A 17,783-nucleotide genomic window follows, 5' to 3' on the forward strand; every position below is an offset into this window, starting at 1 on the left:
AGTATTAGGCAGCTTCATATTAAATCTGTAATAACATGGTCTGTCTGCTAATTGTGGATTTTTGTTTTGTTTGCAGTCTGTTTGTGAAGTTAATATGCTTCAGAGTAGGCAAACTATATGTGAACAGGCAGATAAGGACTGAGAGGCTTATCAGAGAGAACAGCTTTGTTTATTATTTTACTATATGTAGTTTTTGTTAAATTACTGAGTTTACTTTATTATTTACTGTGTTAACAGTATAAGAAATCAGAAAATTGAAATGGGCAAGATGATATTTGTATAGTCTGCCTCACCACCAAGTTCTACACACACTCCATCTCCTGCATATTATACTGAAATATGCAATTAAATTTGCTAACAATAATCCATGTTTAATTCTGCAGTATTCAGCATATATTTCCCTCAGAATGGCACAAAAATGTGTAAAAAGTCTGTATCTTTCATCTGGGCCTGCTCAGGGTCTCCTGTCTGCCTCTTGACAAAGGTTAGCGTCTACTAATGGGGAAGAGTGAGTTAGAGAATGTAAAAGAGAGCAATATCAAAGAAAGACAGGAAGTGTAAGTAATGCCTCAAAGTGTATCTAATTTAAGCATGAATGTAGGAATTGATTAGTCTGACTCTAATAGGGTATATGTCGAACGTCACCTGACCAAACCCGGAAAACAGGTCTCATCGCTTCCGCTTGTCGGAGAAAGTATTAATAGCAGTATTAAATAATGGCGATATCAATGGACTTTTAAGGTAATCAGTTAAATTAGCTAGCTGTTTTTATTGTTGACGTTTTAGGTAGGTATCATTGCATTTTAATGCTTTTTGGCAGGACGGGTCTCTCCGCATTCCACTGCATCTGGTGTTTTTAAATTTAAAAAAAGTAACGTTACTCTTTGTGATTGGTTTTCCGTGCTTTGTATTAAACTTGTATACATGATGCTGTTTTGTTTCTAATTGTTTAAGCAACTTAATTATATAAGGTTAAACATTATTTTTGTCATTTTTCAAAGATAGTCGTGTTATTTTATGCTTTGAAGAACCGTGGATTAGTAATATTTTGCTCGATGCGCCCTCTTGTGGCCTCAGGAGAGAAGCCAAAAGCTTTTTTCCCCCTAACTGAAATTATGCCTTTTAAATTCGAATATAATTCATCATATTTAAGTACAAAATTCGAATTTAGTTTTTCAGCCATTTTGACAGCCCTGATATGTAATAAAAGTAATGTCCAGTGTTTAAATGTATTGTGGTCACCAGTAAGAAGCTTTGAGAAGACAGTAGTAAAATCCCTTAAATACATTTTTTTTTTTTTAATCCAAAAAGTACAGTGCTGCCCTCAAACTGTGTTTCACAACCTTGAGAAGAAATCATTCACACTGCATTGATCTGCCAAACTTATACAACCACCTGAAAGACCTCAGGGCAAGGAGAGACAGTGGGCATGAGTTTAAGAAATGTACAAGGGTGGGCAACTATAATAGTTTACATGTATTGCTATACTGCAAGCTATATCTACTTTTTTACTGCTATTACTACTTTACTGCTATTAGTACCAAAAAAAAAAAAAAAAAAACTATAACTATAATTATAGCAATCAAATTTGAATTACAACAACATTCAAGACAGTGGTTTTATTTATGTCAGTACCAACAATCTGACCTTTGACTCTTGGTATAGTCTGTCACCTCAGATCAAAGACCTTCACTGCATTAGAAAAAATTCTTGACGTCTTTGAGTTTCAGAGTCCAGTTTTATAGGTTTACAGTCTAACTATAAAGCCGCCTCATACAGACAGAGAGGCTTCACAAATTGAAAGTTCGTCACAACTGCCACTAGGGGGCAAATTGAGATCGTTGTCCATTAAATTTACATACACTTGTCATGATGTTTTTATTTAAAGCTATACACACTGTTCCAGATGTCTTTAAGTAGTTCCTGAGATTTTAATTAATATTTCATACTTTAAACCATGGCGTCTGGTCATCATGGTTACTGGCCACATGACATGCAAGTAAATAAAATATTTAATATTTTTAGTAAGTGTTCTATTTGGAATGTTTTCTTTAAAAGTGTTACTTATTTTAATTTTTATGATTTAATTAGTAGCTTTTCATCAACTCCAAAGCCCCCAGGGGTTCAAGAACACTAGTCTGGGAAACCCAGAACTACAGGAATCGGTCAGTCACATCCAAAGTTTGCAGACAGTAAAAATGTGGCTTAAGCATCAAGTCATTTGGGTTTCTTAAGATGTGTCATAAACAGAAACAGCACTTAGCACAGGTACGCTGGTCTGGGACTTCGTAAGGCGCAGTAAGGTGCCCTAATGCCTGATAACATTTTTAAAAAAGCAGCATTTGATATATATATTCATATATAAATCAGTCACAAAACCAGTCATAAGTTGCACTGGTATATTTGTAGCAATAGCCAAAATTACACTGTATGGGTCAAAATGATCGATTTTTCTTTTATACCAAAAATCATTAGGATATTAAGTAAAGATTATGTTACATGAAGATATTTTGTAAATTTACTACCATAAATATCAAAACTTAATTTTTGCCAAGGACTTCATTTGATGATGTATAAATCTCAATTTCAATATATATAAATGAAATGCTGCCCTGTCTTGATTAGAGTCAAGCTAATCAATTCCTACATTTATGCTTGAAATGCAGCTTTTTTTAATGGTGTCAGGCATTTGGGTGTTTTCTCTAATGTTTTTTCTTCTTCACTTTCTCTCTCCCATTCATTTCACCCATTCTCTGCCTGTCTTTGCAGAGTCTCTTTCATTTTTATCTGTCTACTCAGTTTTTTAGCTTCATGCTCTGTTCACATGGCTGTAGATCTGACACAGAATTTGAACATTCACCACTGCTCTTAGAGCTCTTAAAGGGCCGGCACTTCTATTAACACACTCAGGCGCAGTAGCGGCTCACTGTCATTTCTGCCTGCCGAGTCACAATGACATGCTTGCCTGCGTGCTAGGGCGAAGCTTGCAGGCCATGCCCCAGTAACCTAGTTTCCTCGGTGCAATAGCTCCGTAACAGCCCAGCAGTGGCCACTGTGTCATCTGTTACCTAACACACACACACACACACACCAGAGGGGGTGTACCTGTCATATGCCCTCACCACCCACAACCCCAAGTTTCCGCTGAGGTTTTTTTTTTTGTCTGTGTGAGTCGCTGTATGAGATTTTCTACTAATGAGAGCCTTTATGCAGAACAATTTAACATTTAGAGCAGAACAGGGCACATCTATCTACCCACACAGCTCAACAGGACTGAAGAAAGAGAATGACTGACTGAGCCATTCATATGAAACAGATAAAGAGAGCTATATAAAACACTAAAGCCTTCAAAAATGCATCTGCGTTATTCTGTTGAGGTAACGTTGAGCTAATCAATGACTGGCAACCTCAGGATGATCAAGAGCCAGGAAAGTACTAACAAATAGAAGTTTTGAAAAAAGATGTCCTCATTCACCACTAACATAGTCCACTAAGTAAGTGAATGATAAACAAAGTGAGCGAATTTGGATACTGAGTGCATTGGAAATGCTGTGAACAAAATGTGGAATTTATTTGGCACGATGCACAGCGCATGAGTTTTTTCTAGTGGCTAGCTATTAAGTGTATATCAACTGTGTACTAGTTTTTGAGGTGCATTATGGGATTGAATGTCAACTGTGGTTTCGGACACCACTACAAATGGTTGTCCCCTAACATTATAAAGGGTATTGGGGCAATTTCAGACACAGCCAGGGTTTTGCCAAATGTCCATTTGCACGGTTTGGACAGCATGTGACTGACTGCAAACAACTATTCTTTTCTTGACCAACACTAAATTTACTAGCAAACATCTTAACACATGAATCTGATTCAATATCCGTCGCAACAGTTACAAAACAGCATATTGCTTCAATACATTAAGTGACCATTGGGTGATAATCAGCGTGTTACTAACATGGCTAATTAATTGGCAACTTAATTAACCATGACACAGGCTGATTCACAATTTCTCTGTTTCAATCTCCCACCCCTACACAGTCACTACAGACAGATCAAATACACAAGAAACACTAAAATAAATGTACATGGATCAGGATTTACTTTGCTCTTTTTGAATAGGCAATATATTGAAAAAAGATATCAAAATTTGCATGTGACAAAAAGAAAAAAGTCTGCTATAACAATGTAGGGTTTAAATGAAACATAGCATCTCGTGCTCTTTGTAGGCTTGACAGTAAACAAAAGGAACAATTATGTAAGAGGACCATCACTGAGGGAAAGAATAGCAGGTGATCTTTCAGAGTTTTGAAACCAGCTGCACAGGTTTTAATCTAATTTGATATCTGATATAATCTCGTTCAAGATTGATCTGAATTTGTTGTCTAAAGCATATACTACATGCTTGTTTTATCCTGTCAGCTTTTTCCAAATGCTCTGCTCAAAAAGCTCTTGGATTATTAGATGGGTACATACTTTGACAAATAGGTTTGAATTTGACCCGTGTTGTGACCATATTTCCCCTTGCACTTTTTCCCGTCAGATCTGTTCATTCACTGTATATATCACTTTTCTCAGCCAAAGCACTTTACAGAGCACCCACCAGCAGTGTGCAGCATCAAACTGGATCAACAGCCATAAGGTGCCCACACCAGCGGCATTCTGGCCAGCAGGTTTACATCCCTTCCCTCTTTCAAGAAACTCTCTTGGAATTTGTATGTCCACATTGAATCAGGACTTCATTTAAACATTTCTCTCATTCTTTTTACAGAAATGTCACCATGTCTTTATAGGGGAATTATGACCCACAAAAAGCACAGGGTGTGCACCATCTGCTGGCCTCACTACTTCTTCCAGTTTCCCCATGCCTTTACTGACCAGGCTCAACTCCCGTTTAGCGTCAACAGGAATGGTGGGAGATTAAAAAAAAGCTTCTAGTTATAAACAAAACAGCCTAAAAACATATTTTTGAGCATTACGTTGCTTTTCAGTGCTGTACAGCTGAGGAGAACACTGTTACTGATTTGAAATTTTAGCATGATGATTTTCAATGCAACAAAGCAGTTCAAGTGTGAATCCTTCACACCAATACATTATCAAACATAAACCAATTTGTTTATAGATTAATTTGATGTCATTTGAGTTTCATTCAGGCAACCACAGAATAAAAAAACTGAAACTGGATTGAGGACTGACAACTGCCCTCGTGCTAAGCCAGGCATAGACAAACTACACAAACGATAAAGCCTTTATAGCACAATCAAACAAGTCACCAGTATCTCAAATAATGTTTAACTTGCGTCCATCTGTTAACTTTGTCCAGAACTAGCAACACCAACAAATTAACTACACATAAAATGAGCCAATAAGCGAGATCAAAGTCATTTTAGAGCGAAAATTACAAGTGAGAGGAATGAAAAAAAAAATCTGAACGTGTAACCGCGAACACATCGTCAGCAGTGAACTTTTTATTCCCCTCAACGAAATCCAGGGCATGACGTCACTGCCACCGGCTCATGATTCTCAAGTCATGTGTTACATAACTTGCAATCTTTTCATAAGTGCTTTTATTCTGAGGGTTATTGCGTTCAAACTCTCAGCAGGCATATCGGCATCGTTAAACGCATTGTCTATGACTTCAGTCCATAAGAGGCTTTAAGTTAGCTAAAAGAAAACAGAGTAGGGTTGGATTTTACTCTGCTGTTCCTCTTGACCTCCATTAAAAACACACAGAGAGACGTCAACTCGGCCAATGAATGAATACATGCAGACTCCCATAATCCGTCCAACCACCTGACAATTTACAGATAATCACATTCCCGGAATATGTCATTTCACGAGAAGTACAGGAACAAAGTACAGAGACTGTCCTTAACAATTAAGAAACAAATTGCTTTAATCTCAGAGAATGTATTTCAAGAAAAAATAATTTACTTCTCGCTACGAATGAAACAAGACATAAACACTCACGTTCTATCTTTTGCAACTTTAACTGCGCGACCAGAACGTCTACAGCACCATGTAAACCCGTTATGGGCGCTTGCACCGGGCGCCTTTAACACAATGACACACTTCTTGTGTGCTCTAATTTCACAAACTAAACCAAGCAACAACCGGCTGTACTCACCTAATCAGAGGCAGCAATGAGAACCCGACTTCAACAGAAAAGTTGCTAGGAATCTCCAGCGACGAGACACACCGAGCGCGTTTTTTGCCTTCCTTGCCTGCCATACACATGCAATCGGGTTACATAACCGGCACCGTTTCTGTGGGCAATGAGTGACTTCCAGGGCGCTTTTTTCATTCACTGATGTTCATTTTCCAACGCACACACCTCACGCTTTACGTCATCAGCCGTCGTCACACCTTAAAAGGAGTGAAGGGGCGTGGCCGGACCGGATTCGCCAGAGCCGGCGGAGGGGAACGCGGCGCGCGCGCACACCCTCTGCCTCTCTGTCCGTTCTCAAAACGGTTTGAACGGCGGCCAGAGAATGTCATCGGCGGAGAATTAAGGAGGCCGTGTCTCAGTGAGGCAAGCTCTTCGTGTGGAAATAAAGGGGGGGGGAGCCTGGGTTACAGATTTAGTAGGTTATTATAAATACCATTAGACTGAACGATGTTTAAAAAAAAAAAAAAAGTCATAGTTACCCTCGATTTTCCCAAATGACGTGGGAGTTCTGTAGGCAGTTATGTTATGTAAGGACTATTGTTTCATGAGGTGTATTTCGCAGCTTATTAGTTTGTGGCTGTAAACGATGCCTTGAAATATTGCGTCACCCCTAACCCCCATCTGGACCAACGAGTTTAAGCGAGCACGACTGCCAGCGGTGGGGTTGGGATTGCATATGTTTTCTAGGCTATAATAACTTACCAATATGTATATGTGTCAACGGTGTTTTCAAACGTTTCTGCAACCATAAAAGTTATTTAGATTATACTTTGGTCAGAGCGAATATTTACAACGGTCTCCAAATAGATTCCGGCTAACACTCACTTTAGTTGAGTTTGTCTGAGGTGGTAACCATGGAAACAGTATGCCACTAACGCCCTTTCCAAGTACGTCAACAAACTTTAAAAAGTAGCCTACTGTCATCATTCAGTATTTTGTTAGCCTACATATCACAAAACATGCAAATTGCGTCACGTTGAAGAACGTGACAGCCAGAAATTCACTGCTTAATTCGTCGTAATTAAGATTCGCCCCATTCATATCATTTTCTTAACCCTTAAAATTCCAATCGTTTGCGCGCGTAAACACAAAGAAACATAATTCTTCGAAGCGGAAAGATTTTCTTTCAAACTGTACACAGATCAGCGGGCGGGAGGTGGTTTAATTGGATCGTGCTGCTGTGGACTGTAACTAGGTCATGCCAGACAGTGATTGCCATCTGCCGACGGTTCGCGCAGCGGTGCTTGGTCAATGAAACTCGCTCCGGCAGTCGAGGACAGTCAGCTGTAGTCCAGAGGCACAAATCACACAGCTGATCCATACTGAGTCACTCTTGTTGTGCAACCTGTAAACGCAGGCTGTCACTTATCAGTTGGACATACACAAGCAATCAAATAGGACTTGAGGTGTAGAATTATATAGTAACTAGCAGATGTGGTTGCCAGAACTTGCTCTCAATATGTCTTTAAAGCCCCTTTACAGTAAACCGCTAATGTAAAATGTATAGATAATAAAAAATGGTGGAAAAATAACACACAATGACTTAATTTCACCATTAACCTCATCCTTAACCTCTTTAGCAACTTAAGACAGCAGAGTGTTACCTTACATACACAAAATACCAACAGGGTAACACAGAGAACATTGAAAGAATGCAGTAAACATTAACAGAACAAAAGAAAACACAATACACCAGTGTACAAAATAATTAAACATAATCCAAATACATGTAATGGTTTGCGCAGGGGGGTTCTGGAAATTCTCCTTTCAAATAAATGAATAATCCCACATGGATTGTTTTATTTAAGGATAGTCCACCCAAAAATTAATACTCTCATCACCCTCAGGTCTTTTCAAACCTGTTTGACTTTCTTTCTTTTTTGTGCAACATAAATTAAGATATTTTGTCAAGATTTATTTATGTTGGTAAGTAATCAAAGAGTTTTGGTTAACCAAAACTGTTTAGTTATCATTTTTCAAAATATCTTCTTTTGTGTTGTGCAGAAAAAGAAAGTGATACCGTTTTGGAGTAAATGATGACAAAATTTTCATATTTGGGTGAACTATTCACTCAATATGCATTTTGTTTCTTTGTCAATTATAAGGTAATTCACTTTTTAAGACCCTAACCTTAAAAAAAAAAAAAAAATTCAGTAATAATTTGTAGTAATTTTAGATGTATTATCCTTTAAAATAGAATTTTTACATAATATAAAGTCAACCAATTAAACTGCATTCATTTAGCGACTAGCAAGTATACATATACAGAATATATTCATTACACACAGTATACACATGTACTATAAATAGTGCTAATTATGGCATCATTCAGAATGTTGTATGGTATACATAAACATATGCATAAAACAGGTTAACTTTTAGTTATCTGTAACATCAAGGAAATTGAGACATTCGGGACGTGAAAGAGAGAGTGAAGAAAAGAGAGGGTGTTTGGTGTTTAAGTACAGATCAGAGCACACATTGCTGTCCCAGTGCCCTGGCAGAATACCCAATGAGTCAGTGTGCTGGCTCATGCCAATGTACCAGCCTGAGCTCAATGAATAACTGGTCCAGTATCTGAGCCTGGCAAGTCAAGATGGCTAGTTCTAGACTAGATCATTAGCAACAGCAAATCATTACTGATCAGAAATGACAGTGCATAAATCAAAATAAAACACAGAGTTACCACTGAATGCTGAGCACATACACATTTCTCTTGTGCAGACAGTTTAGATAAATGTATTTACATGCCTCAAATTAGCTTCTGTGGATTACTCTATGAGAGAATTTAGAATAATTTATAATTATTCTTTTTTTCCGTCTCTCTTTTCTCTTTCTCTCAGACTGAACTTGAAGGGATAGCTCTAAGAATTCCAAGATAATATGAGAGAGAAACCAGTCTCCATGGCAATGGTCGCTAGTCGGTGAATCACCCTAGTTACTTTTGCACAATCAAAATACAGGATGAGAGCCCAAATTGTGTCCATGGCAACTTAGCGGATGTGTTCCACTTGGGGAATAGGATTCTGGTTCTGCAGGTTGAGACGGGACTCATACTTAGACCGAAAATATTCGGCGACGTCTGAACCAGTTTCTGGCCTTTGGTTTTGTTTCAGATCCCATTACAGCACTACAGTAGATCTGTTCCATGAGACTCTTAACCGACTACAGCTGTGTCTCACACTTAGCATGAATCACTAAATATGAGCAGAATTACGTGAATACTGTATAAATGCATTTCATCTATTATGTGACTGTGACCAACAGCCAAAAAGTGAAATCCCATCGCACTAACCATCTTTAATGGACATCTTAATTCAGCTGATTTATATATGAAATGTGTTATTATTTAATACATTTAAAATGACAATATATATCAATTATTTATTTTAGATGAGATCTTTACGTCTGAAATGGTCAAGACTTTTCTGACCTCAGTCAAGTCATGCATTGTCTAACTGTAGAAAGCCACAATCACATGCACACAGGAAATGGGGAGGATTATACAACATCCTCTCACCTCTCTGCATGTGTGTTTACACGACGGGAGTGAGTCACAGGGAATAATAAGGGAAGATTCATACGCACACACACACACACATACCCACCCATAAACTCAAGCACATATGCACCCTCATAGATACGTACACACAGACCTGGATTAATAATTATAATGATGACGCACAAATGGATGAAATATCTCCGTCATCTCTGTGTGTCTGGGGAGGCAGGAGTGAGGAGACACAATGAGTGAAACAGAAATAGACAGACTGCTAGTGGTTCTATCGTGTGCTATGTAGATTTCAGGTCAGGACTGCTATGTCTGAGGAACAGTTGGATAACAGCTATCCTTGCCCTATTTATCTGTAATGCCCCCCCACTGTGGAGCTGCAGTTGTTTCCAATAAGACCTGTATTTTTCAGTCATGCCTCTTTTCTTCCAACTTCCCCTCAGTCCTTTTCTCTTCTGTATGTGCCAAAGTATTGCTGCACTAACATTAACCTGTGACCTCTCCATCTCCTATCTCCATCTACTGTGTTATCAAGACATGATTAGACCATGTAGGTCCCATTTAGTCTAGCAGTTCAAGACTTGGATGTCTGTACCTGTCTGAAAAGTGATCCTGAAGATGGGGCCAGTTTATCTGCTCCCTTAGATATCAGATGCTTATTCACACACTTTGATCCACACTTACAACACAGTGGTGATATCAGTAGGAATTGAACTGGCAGCCATTCAGTTACCTTTGATGAGCTATAACTATACCACCCCACTTTCAGAAAACTCAAAAAAGTAATAATTCTAGTGCTGTCAAACGATTAATCGCATCCAAAATAAACGTTTTTGTTTACATAATATATGTGTGTGTGCTGTGTAGATTTATTATGCATATATAAATACACACACATACTGTACATATTTTGAAAATATTTACATGCACTGTAAAAAATTACTGTGATTTTAACGGTAGAAAACTGTGAAAATGCTACAGTAAAAACCTGTTAAATGGTTAACGGTAAGTTCCTGTAAAATTTACAGGGAAAAATATTAAACTAACGTTCCCAGAATTCCCTGTGTTGCATTTCAAATTTTGTTTGAATTTGATGTTTTTTCTTTGAAATAACTATGTTTCTTCTTAGTTTTTTTTTAAATTTATTTATTTTTTTATCAGTTATGTTTATTAGGGTTGTATGTTACATCTAATATTGTTAAATTAATGTTTATTGCAGATTTCAGTTTAATGAGTCTCACCATGATGGTGTTTAGTGTTTGTGTGAATGTGCACCTTCTATATGTGTTATTATTTAAAAGCTGCTTGTGATGGGCTTTGGTTCATCATGTGACTTTCTCATCACCACCTGCATTTGGTTGTTATCAGTGTATTTCAAAGGTACAAAACAGATTTCAGTACTTTAGTAGGTTGGTATATTAACATTATATCAGTTAATGAAATGACGGTATTAAACTGTAAATTTACGTTAAAACCTTAAATGTTGTTACCGTATTTCTTACGGTAGAATTCCGGCAACCACAGCTGCCTTTTACAGTGTGTATATATTTTATATATAAATATATTTAATATACAAATATAACTTTTTTTTTTTTTTTTTTTTAAATATGTACTAGTGGATTGTTATTTTTGTTGCATAGCTAGGTTTTGTTTGTTAGGAACTATATTATCGGAATTATTTAAAAAAAATAGTTCATCATAATATGAAAATTCTACATCCAAAATATAGATTAGTTTGTTTCTTCATCAGAACAGATGAGAAATTCAGCATTTCTCCACTTGCTCTGCAATGAATGGGTGCTGTCAGAATAAAAGTTCAAACAGCTGATAAAAACATCACAATAATCCACACCAATCCAGTCCATCAATTAGCATCTTATGAAGTGAAAAGTTGCATATTTGTAAACAAATCCATCATAATACATTTTTAACTTCAAACCATTGTTTCTGGCTAAAATTCAAGTCCTCTCTGCATAATATTGCTCATTCTGATGGCAACCATTTACTGCAGAGCATCCAATTTAAATGATGTAATGCTAAATTACTCCAAATCTATTCCGATGGCCTGAGGGCGAGAATATTTTCAGCAGATTTACATTTTTGAGTGAGCTATTCCTTAATAAAATAGCATCTATTAAATATGAGTCCTGTATATTTTATTACGTGACGGGCCTAATGTTTTAGAAAAGCAACCAGTTATTTATTGTTATAGTCGTAGTTAAATGGGTTGCAGGTTATGTGTTGTTTAACTGCACTCTTTAGCCTTGACTATAGCATGGCGTCTCATGTTTTATTGCTTAAACATGAACTTCTATTGTTGTATTATTTAGAGTTAAGTAGACTAGTTCTGCTGACAGCAATGTAGAGTCCTGTAGTGTAGAGTTACTCAACTGGGCTGCACAGCTCACAGAGGGCATAGAATGGAGATATAAACAGTGGACAGAGAAAACGACAGAGCTGGATGGGAAACCAGGAAATTCGTCTAATTCTCCTTTTCCACTCTTCCTCTTCCATCCAGACATGCTCTCAATATTTCCGCAGGGATGTTTCCCTGCTTTCCCTGCCCAGCTTCATCCCTGAAGACATTTAACTCACTTTTCCCTTTCGTCTGTTTCTCAGTCATCATCATTTTTGGCTCAGTCTGCTTTAGCAGTCGGTGTGTAAAAGCCCTCATTCCTTCCATTACCAGATGAAAAACAGCACTGTAAGAATCTGTCCAGACCAGAACCCATTCATGAACTCATCAAAACCCAAATGCATTCTTGGGGGAGTGATTTGATGTAACTTGATGCAGACTGTCTCAGGGGTTCAAAGACCCTTTTCGTTTGTATAATATGAAACATATGAAATATATAGCCTGCTTTATTCTGAAACTTTACTAATGTGACCTTATTTTTCTTGACTGTTCATTGCTTTAGTTACAAAATGCTAAGGAATTGAGTTTAAAATACCCATTAGTGTGGTAGAGCTCTCAAAACAGTATTCTAGACTTGGTCTTGTCATAGTCTCAACCATGGGTTTGATTTGACCATTTGATTGAAACAACATACACACATCCTTTCTTTGGCAAACTTTGGCACATTTCTGCATGCAGTCATCTTCCTGTGTTGCCTTGGGGTCATGTTCTCTTGTCTAAACTAGGCTGAGAAATGCAGAAACCTCTCAATAATCATGATTTCACTGCCCTCCATCACAGTCCCTAGCTTAGTCTCAGGCTGATTCACTTGTCAAACCTGATTACAGTGAGTTTCCACTTGATAACAAATGTGCAGAGCTTGAAAGCTGTAGCAACCACTTCTGGGCTCGTATTCACAAAACATTTGATCTTACTACTAACAGTTCTCCTAAATAGCAGTAAAAGTTTTTAGCGAAGAGTTTTCTCTTAAAACCTATTCACAGAGCTGCCGAGACAAACTTTTACTAAGGAATAGAGAGAAGTCTTAAGCTAAGAGTAAGGGCGGGGCTGACCTCGTTGCTATGGATGATGTAAGCATGCTGCTTACTAACTATGCACACAGTGATTGGCTGACAGGAGGGAGGGGCCTCTGTCAGAGATTTATTCATAGAAATGTTGTAGAGTGTGGTATTATGTTGCCATATTCAAATAAAGATTTCAAAATGCAGCCTAAGTGTCACTAAAACTTAAACAATTAGTGGATATGCATATAAACAGCCTTTTAATTAACAGAGTGGAATAATCATGGCTGATAGTAAGACATGCAAAAGTAAAAGAAAACCAAACTGGACACAAAACAGCTGTTACTTCTTGCCCAACTTGTTAATGAAAACAAGGATATAATCGAAGGAAAATTTGGATTTGGGATAACCTCCAAAACCAAAAAATGTAAAAACATATGTGTGCAAATAAATGTTTGTAAGAAGTTTACATTCTGAGGCAGATTGCTTGCAACATCCATTTTAGGATAGTTTGTGGCTTGGTCTTAGTGACTTAGGTTTCACACATTTAGGAGCTAGTTTTAGTGCTAAAATGCTTTGTGAAATACTCTTGGAGCAAAAATTTAGGACTGACACGCTCATTATTTTTACGATTTTCTCCTAAATCGGCAAGTTATGAGCTACTTTTATCCTTAAGATGTTTTGTGAACACGGGCCCAGATTTTCAAGACAGGACATGTATTTAGTCATGCAAAATTATTATATTGAGTATAAGTGTGAGTGCTTTTGTTTTCACATTTAACCAATCAAAGAGACAGCGTTAAAATAGTTGGTTCTTCTGAGTGATCAAATATTTATGTGAATCGTAAAAATATATATGAGGCATAGAACAATCAATTTTCTGATAATTAATTCATTTTATTTATATTATCCTAAAAAGGGGCACAAACAATGGGCAGATGGTGTGTTGATTTATTTGCTACATTGATCTAAAACACATAATGCCAACATATTAACTCTTACCCCACTCAGAACTGCCATTTTAAACAATATTTATAAATGATAAAATGTCTAGTAAGAACCACAATACTCCTCGGGCTTCAAAAGTGTGAATTTCCAGTAAAAAGTGATCAATAAAACAACATGAAATTATAAATTTTGGATTTTTTTTTTAACAATCACACAGACACACACACACACACACACACACACTAGTTCCAACTGTCTACATGATCACTGCATGTTTGTGTAAAAAAAAAAAAAAGGGAAGACATTGAAATTACACAGAAGGCCTAAGGTCTGAATACAACTGCTTGAAATCTGTTGATTCAGAATCGGATTCATCTATGGGATAGACTGAAATGAAACTGCAGGAACAATGAACTTTCATGAGAACAGTGTGTCTTCTCTTCTGTCCTGTATTAACCCTGCACAAAAACACACATTATCATCTAACACCTTCTGACAACAAAGATGACCTCAACCATTTCATGAGATGAAGGAGAAATCAGGCATCTTCTCTCTGATAGGCTGAGACATTCAGGAGAAAAGTAAACACACAGAGAGATGGTGTCACTCCATTATGATGCTCTGGTTCAGGAATGAATAAGACAGTGTTGTGCATGTTTCCATCTCTCCCTGTAGTTTTTATAGTCTTGCTTAATCCTGTTTTCCCTCTCTCCATTGGCGTGATCCCTCATTCCATGCAACATAAACGAAGAGCGCCAGAACCACATGGACAGCAAACACAGCAACGATGGCGGCATAGAAGTAGCTGTCATTGCTGGAGTATCCCAGAGAGGCTGTGAAGAATTAAGTAGAAATCATGAATTACCAAAGCAAATCAGCACCTAAGGGCTTAATATACTGACCTGTACAGTAACACGTACATACTAAATATTATTACTTTAGAACATAAAAAGTTGGTTTATTATGGAAGCACAATACCTTCAAAGAGAAAAGACTTTGATGTAAAATACAGTCCGATGGGTAGAGTTATCATCAGAAGAGTGAAAAACAATAGCGTCTTGAGTACAGAGACAAGTGAACCGTCATTCCTGAATGAATGCAAGGAAGAAAGTGACAAGGAGAGATTAGACAAATTAAACTAGTCGAAATATGAGCTTTAAATAATTTGAAATTCAACAATGATATTAAATAATGGACTGTTTCAATTTAAAATAGCCCTTAGTCATTGTAATTTTGGTTTAAGGTCACATGCAGTATGAGCAGAAAAGGCACATCATATAATATATCTTACCCTCTGAAATCAGGCGCGGTTGGAGGCATGGAGTCCACGGGTGTTTTATCGTAATTTTGCATTTTGTATTTTTAATTATGGACAAAAAAAGAAGAAAGATATGGGAACTCAATAGCTCGTAATTCCGTGCTGCGACATCTTGAATGATTTGCGCTTCCGGGTTTTTGGTCACATGATGCGGATGAACGTGACAGCAGTGTTGCGCGCGTTTTTGCGCATGTCCGCTAGGGGGCGCAGCAGCACAGTTACTGAGGAAACCATGGCAAACATTTTACTGTATTACATATGATATCAAGACAAAATTATTTTAATTTAAGATAAGTTTTTTTTTTTTTTAACTATTTCTGGAGATAATTAGACTCTTGCTTCAATACTAAGTTATGGGATATAGCCCTTGTGACAACTTGTAGCCCCAGTCTCCTAATATAAGGCAACTTACAGTATATATAATATTAATAATTTAATATTGTGTTTTTGGCAAATAAAAAAGTAATGTCTTTTAAGTGAATATATATCAATAAAAATAAATAAAATCGGTCTGCTAAAATTGAAGACCTGGATTTCAAAAGACCGTATATGCTTATACTCCACTGAGCTTGAAAACACACTGATGTCTACGGCTCTTTATGTCTGTGCTGGATATGGCACTGCTAGAGCATCAGGGTTAATACTTCAAGCCATTCTGTGAAAATGACTGCTCTGGAGAAGCTTGCATCAGGTCATCATCATCTGCCCCTTTCAGCCAGCGTGTTTAGTGTCTGGAGAAGTGATAAATCTTCCTCAAGGATAGGAGCAAGAGTGTGTAGTGTGTGCAGAAAAATGAAGGTAAGTAATCGGGGTAGAGTGTAAGTATGACTGATATCAGAAAGATATAGCGACAGAAGAAAGACAGGACTACAAAGACAAAGATGTAGTTTAGTTTTCAGCACCATTGCATGCAGACCACTAACATTGGAAATGTCCACTCTGATTGTACAGAAATACACAACATGAAGTAGTTATATATAAAAAAGATTTCACTTAAATAATTTCTTGTTGCAAAAATAAAAACATATAACATTAATTATAGATGGATCAACAATAATTAGAAGCCTCAGTCTTATTTTCCTTTATTATAACAGCAAAAATAATAATAATAATTGAGTCCATTACTAAGAAACACACAGCCTGATATACAAAACATCCATATAAGCTACAAAGAGTTTTCAAAGGACACACAGAACATCTAAATGTCTTTTTCAGTGATAGTTGCCATGGTTTCAGACAATCTCTATAAGAACTCAAGAGCATATACTCAAAGTCTGCAGTCTTATTTTCTTTGTTTGTTAGCTCAAGTCTGCTCGAACAAAATACATAAAAAAGGCTGACAACCATGGCATTTGTTGAGGAATGTTCATTCAACAAGAATACCAGTCTTATAGGCCCCTGGACTGCTGTAGGGTAGATAGGATACCACAGGGCTAAAGGCACACATTAGTGAAAATGTGTTTTTGTTGTTGTTGTTGTTGATGGTGCAATGCATTTTGTGGGAAAAGAAATCATAGTAGTGGTTTGTTGTCCTGCTATGAATAGGAGCAGTTAGGACCTCAACGCAGACTTTAACAAGAAGCAAGATGAGTGTTAAAAGGACGAGAGATAAGCCAGTTGCTGAATAGACGGCTGTTTTTTCTTTTTCTCACCGAATTCCACCATGGCATATCCTGATCTCCAGGCAGAAGGAGCCGAATGCACAATTTTGAATAATATCAGCCCACAAAACCTGATTTGTGATGCAGCCTAGAATCATAAATCGCCCTATGCTTGCTCATTTGTCCAGAGAGTTGGCCCCCTATCTGAGCCTGGTTTCTCCCAAGATGGAGTACATGATGGAGTTTTGGTTGCTTGTCACTGTCACCTTTGGCTTGCACATTAATATTCAGTCATTTTATTGATTTAATGCACTGACACTGTTATTGAACTGAACTGAGCTGAATAATGACACTGTTGCCTTCTATAAAGCTGCTTATACAGTAGCTTGTTTCATAATTGATGATCTCTGCAACATCGACGGTTTCTGAACTGAATTGAAACAACTGAACTAAACTGAGCTCAATAATGACATGACTCTTCTGTAGAGCTGCTTTACACCTGAAATTGAACTTGTTTGATAATTGATTAACTTCATAGCATTAACACTGTTATTTTCCTGTTTATTAATGTGAAGCTGCTCTTAAACAATCTATATAATATAAAGCGCTGTATAAATAAATGTGACTTAACTTCACTTGACTTTTATTTAAAAGTCATAAAAATGTATGAAGTGGCGAGGGAGGCCTTTAACCCACACTAAAGGCTCAGAGTACAAAGCTTACCAGCATGGGGCAAAAGGTCCCTCGTGTTTATACAAATATTTATGCCATTCAGTTCATAAATCTGACATCCCAAATCATGATAAGATCCCTAAGCAAACA

The 17,783-nt window shown here is 37.2% G+C and overlaps 2 protein-coding genes across 5 annotated transcripts in view; both read right to left on the bottom strand.

Moving 5' to 3' along the window:
* npas2 (neuronal PAS domain protein 2) overlaps nt 1–7,175 on the bottom strand; it is a 67,172-nt gene extending 59,997 nt beyond the window's left edge. The window contains exon 1 of one of the 4 annotated variants that reach the window (XM_058775792.1): nt 6,869–7,175. The gene's annotated coding sequence lies outside the window, so the exon portion shown is untranslated. Of the gene's footprint in view, nt 1–5,967; nt 5,986–6,124; nt 6,808–6,868 lie in introns of those variants that run through there. The other 3 variants (XM_058775796.1, XM_058775790.1, XM_058775793.1) reach the window with 3 other exon arrangements.
* A 6,855-nt stretch (nt 7,176–14,030) lies between these two features.
* On the bottom strand, nt 14,031–15,518 carry vma21 (vacuolar ATPase assembly factor VMA21). Its single transcript, XM_058777455.1, has 3 exons — nt 15,334–15,518; nt 15,021–15,130; nt 14,031–14,875 (listed from the first exon to the last, which is right to left on the bottom strand). Exons 1-3 carry the CDS (start codon nt 15,393–15,395, stop codon nt 14,733–14,735), a joined length of 315 nt encoding a protein of 104 aa, XP_058633438.1. The 5' UTR covers nt 15,396–15,518; the 3' UTR covers nt 14,031–14,732.
* Nucleotides 15,519–17,783: the final 2,265 nt, after the last annotated feature.

Source organism: Onychostoma macrolepis, chromosome 05 (assembly GCF_012432095.1).
Source record: "Onychostoma macrolepis isolate SWU-2019 chromosome 05, ASM1243209v1, whole genome shotgun sequence".
Lineage (NCBI taxonomy): Eukaryota > Metazoa > Chordata > Actinopteri > Cypriniformes > Cyprinidae > Onychostoma > Onychostoma macrolepis.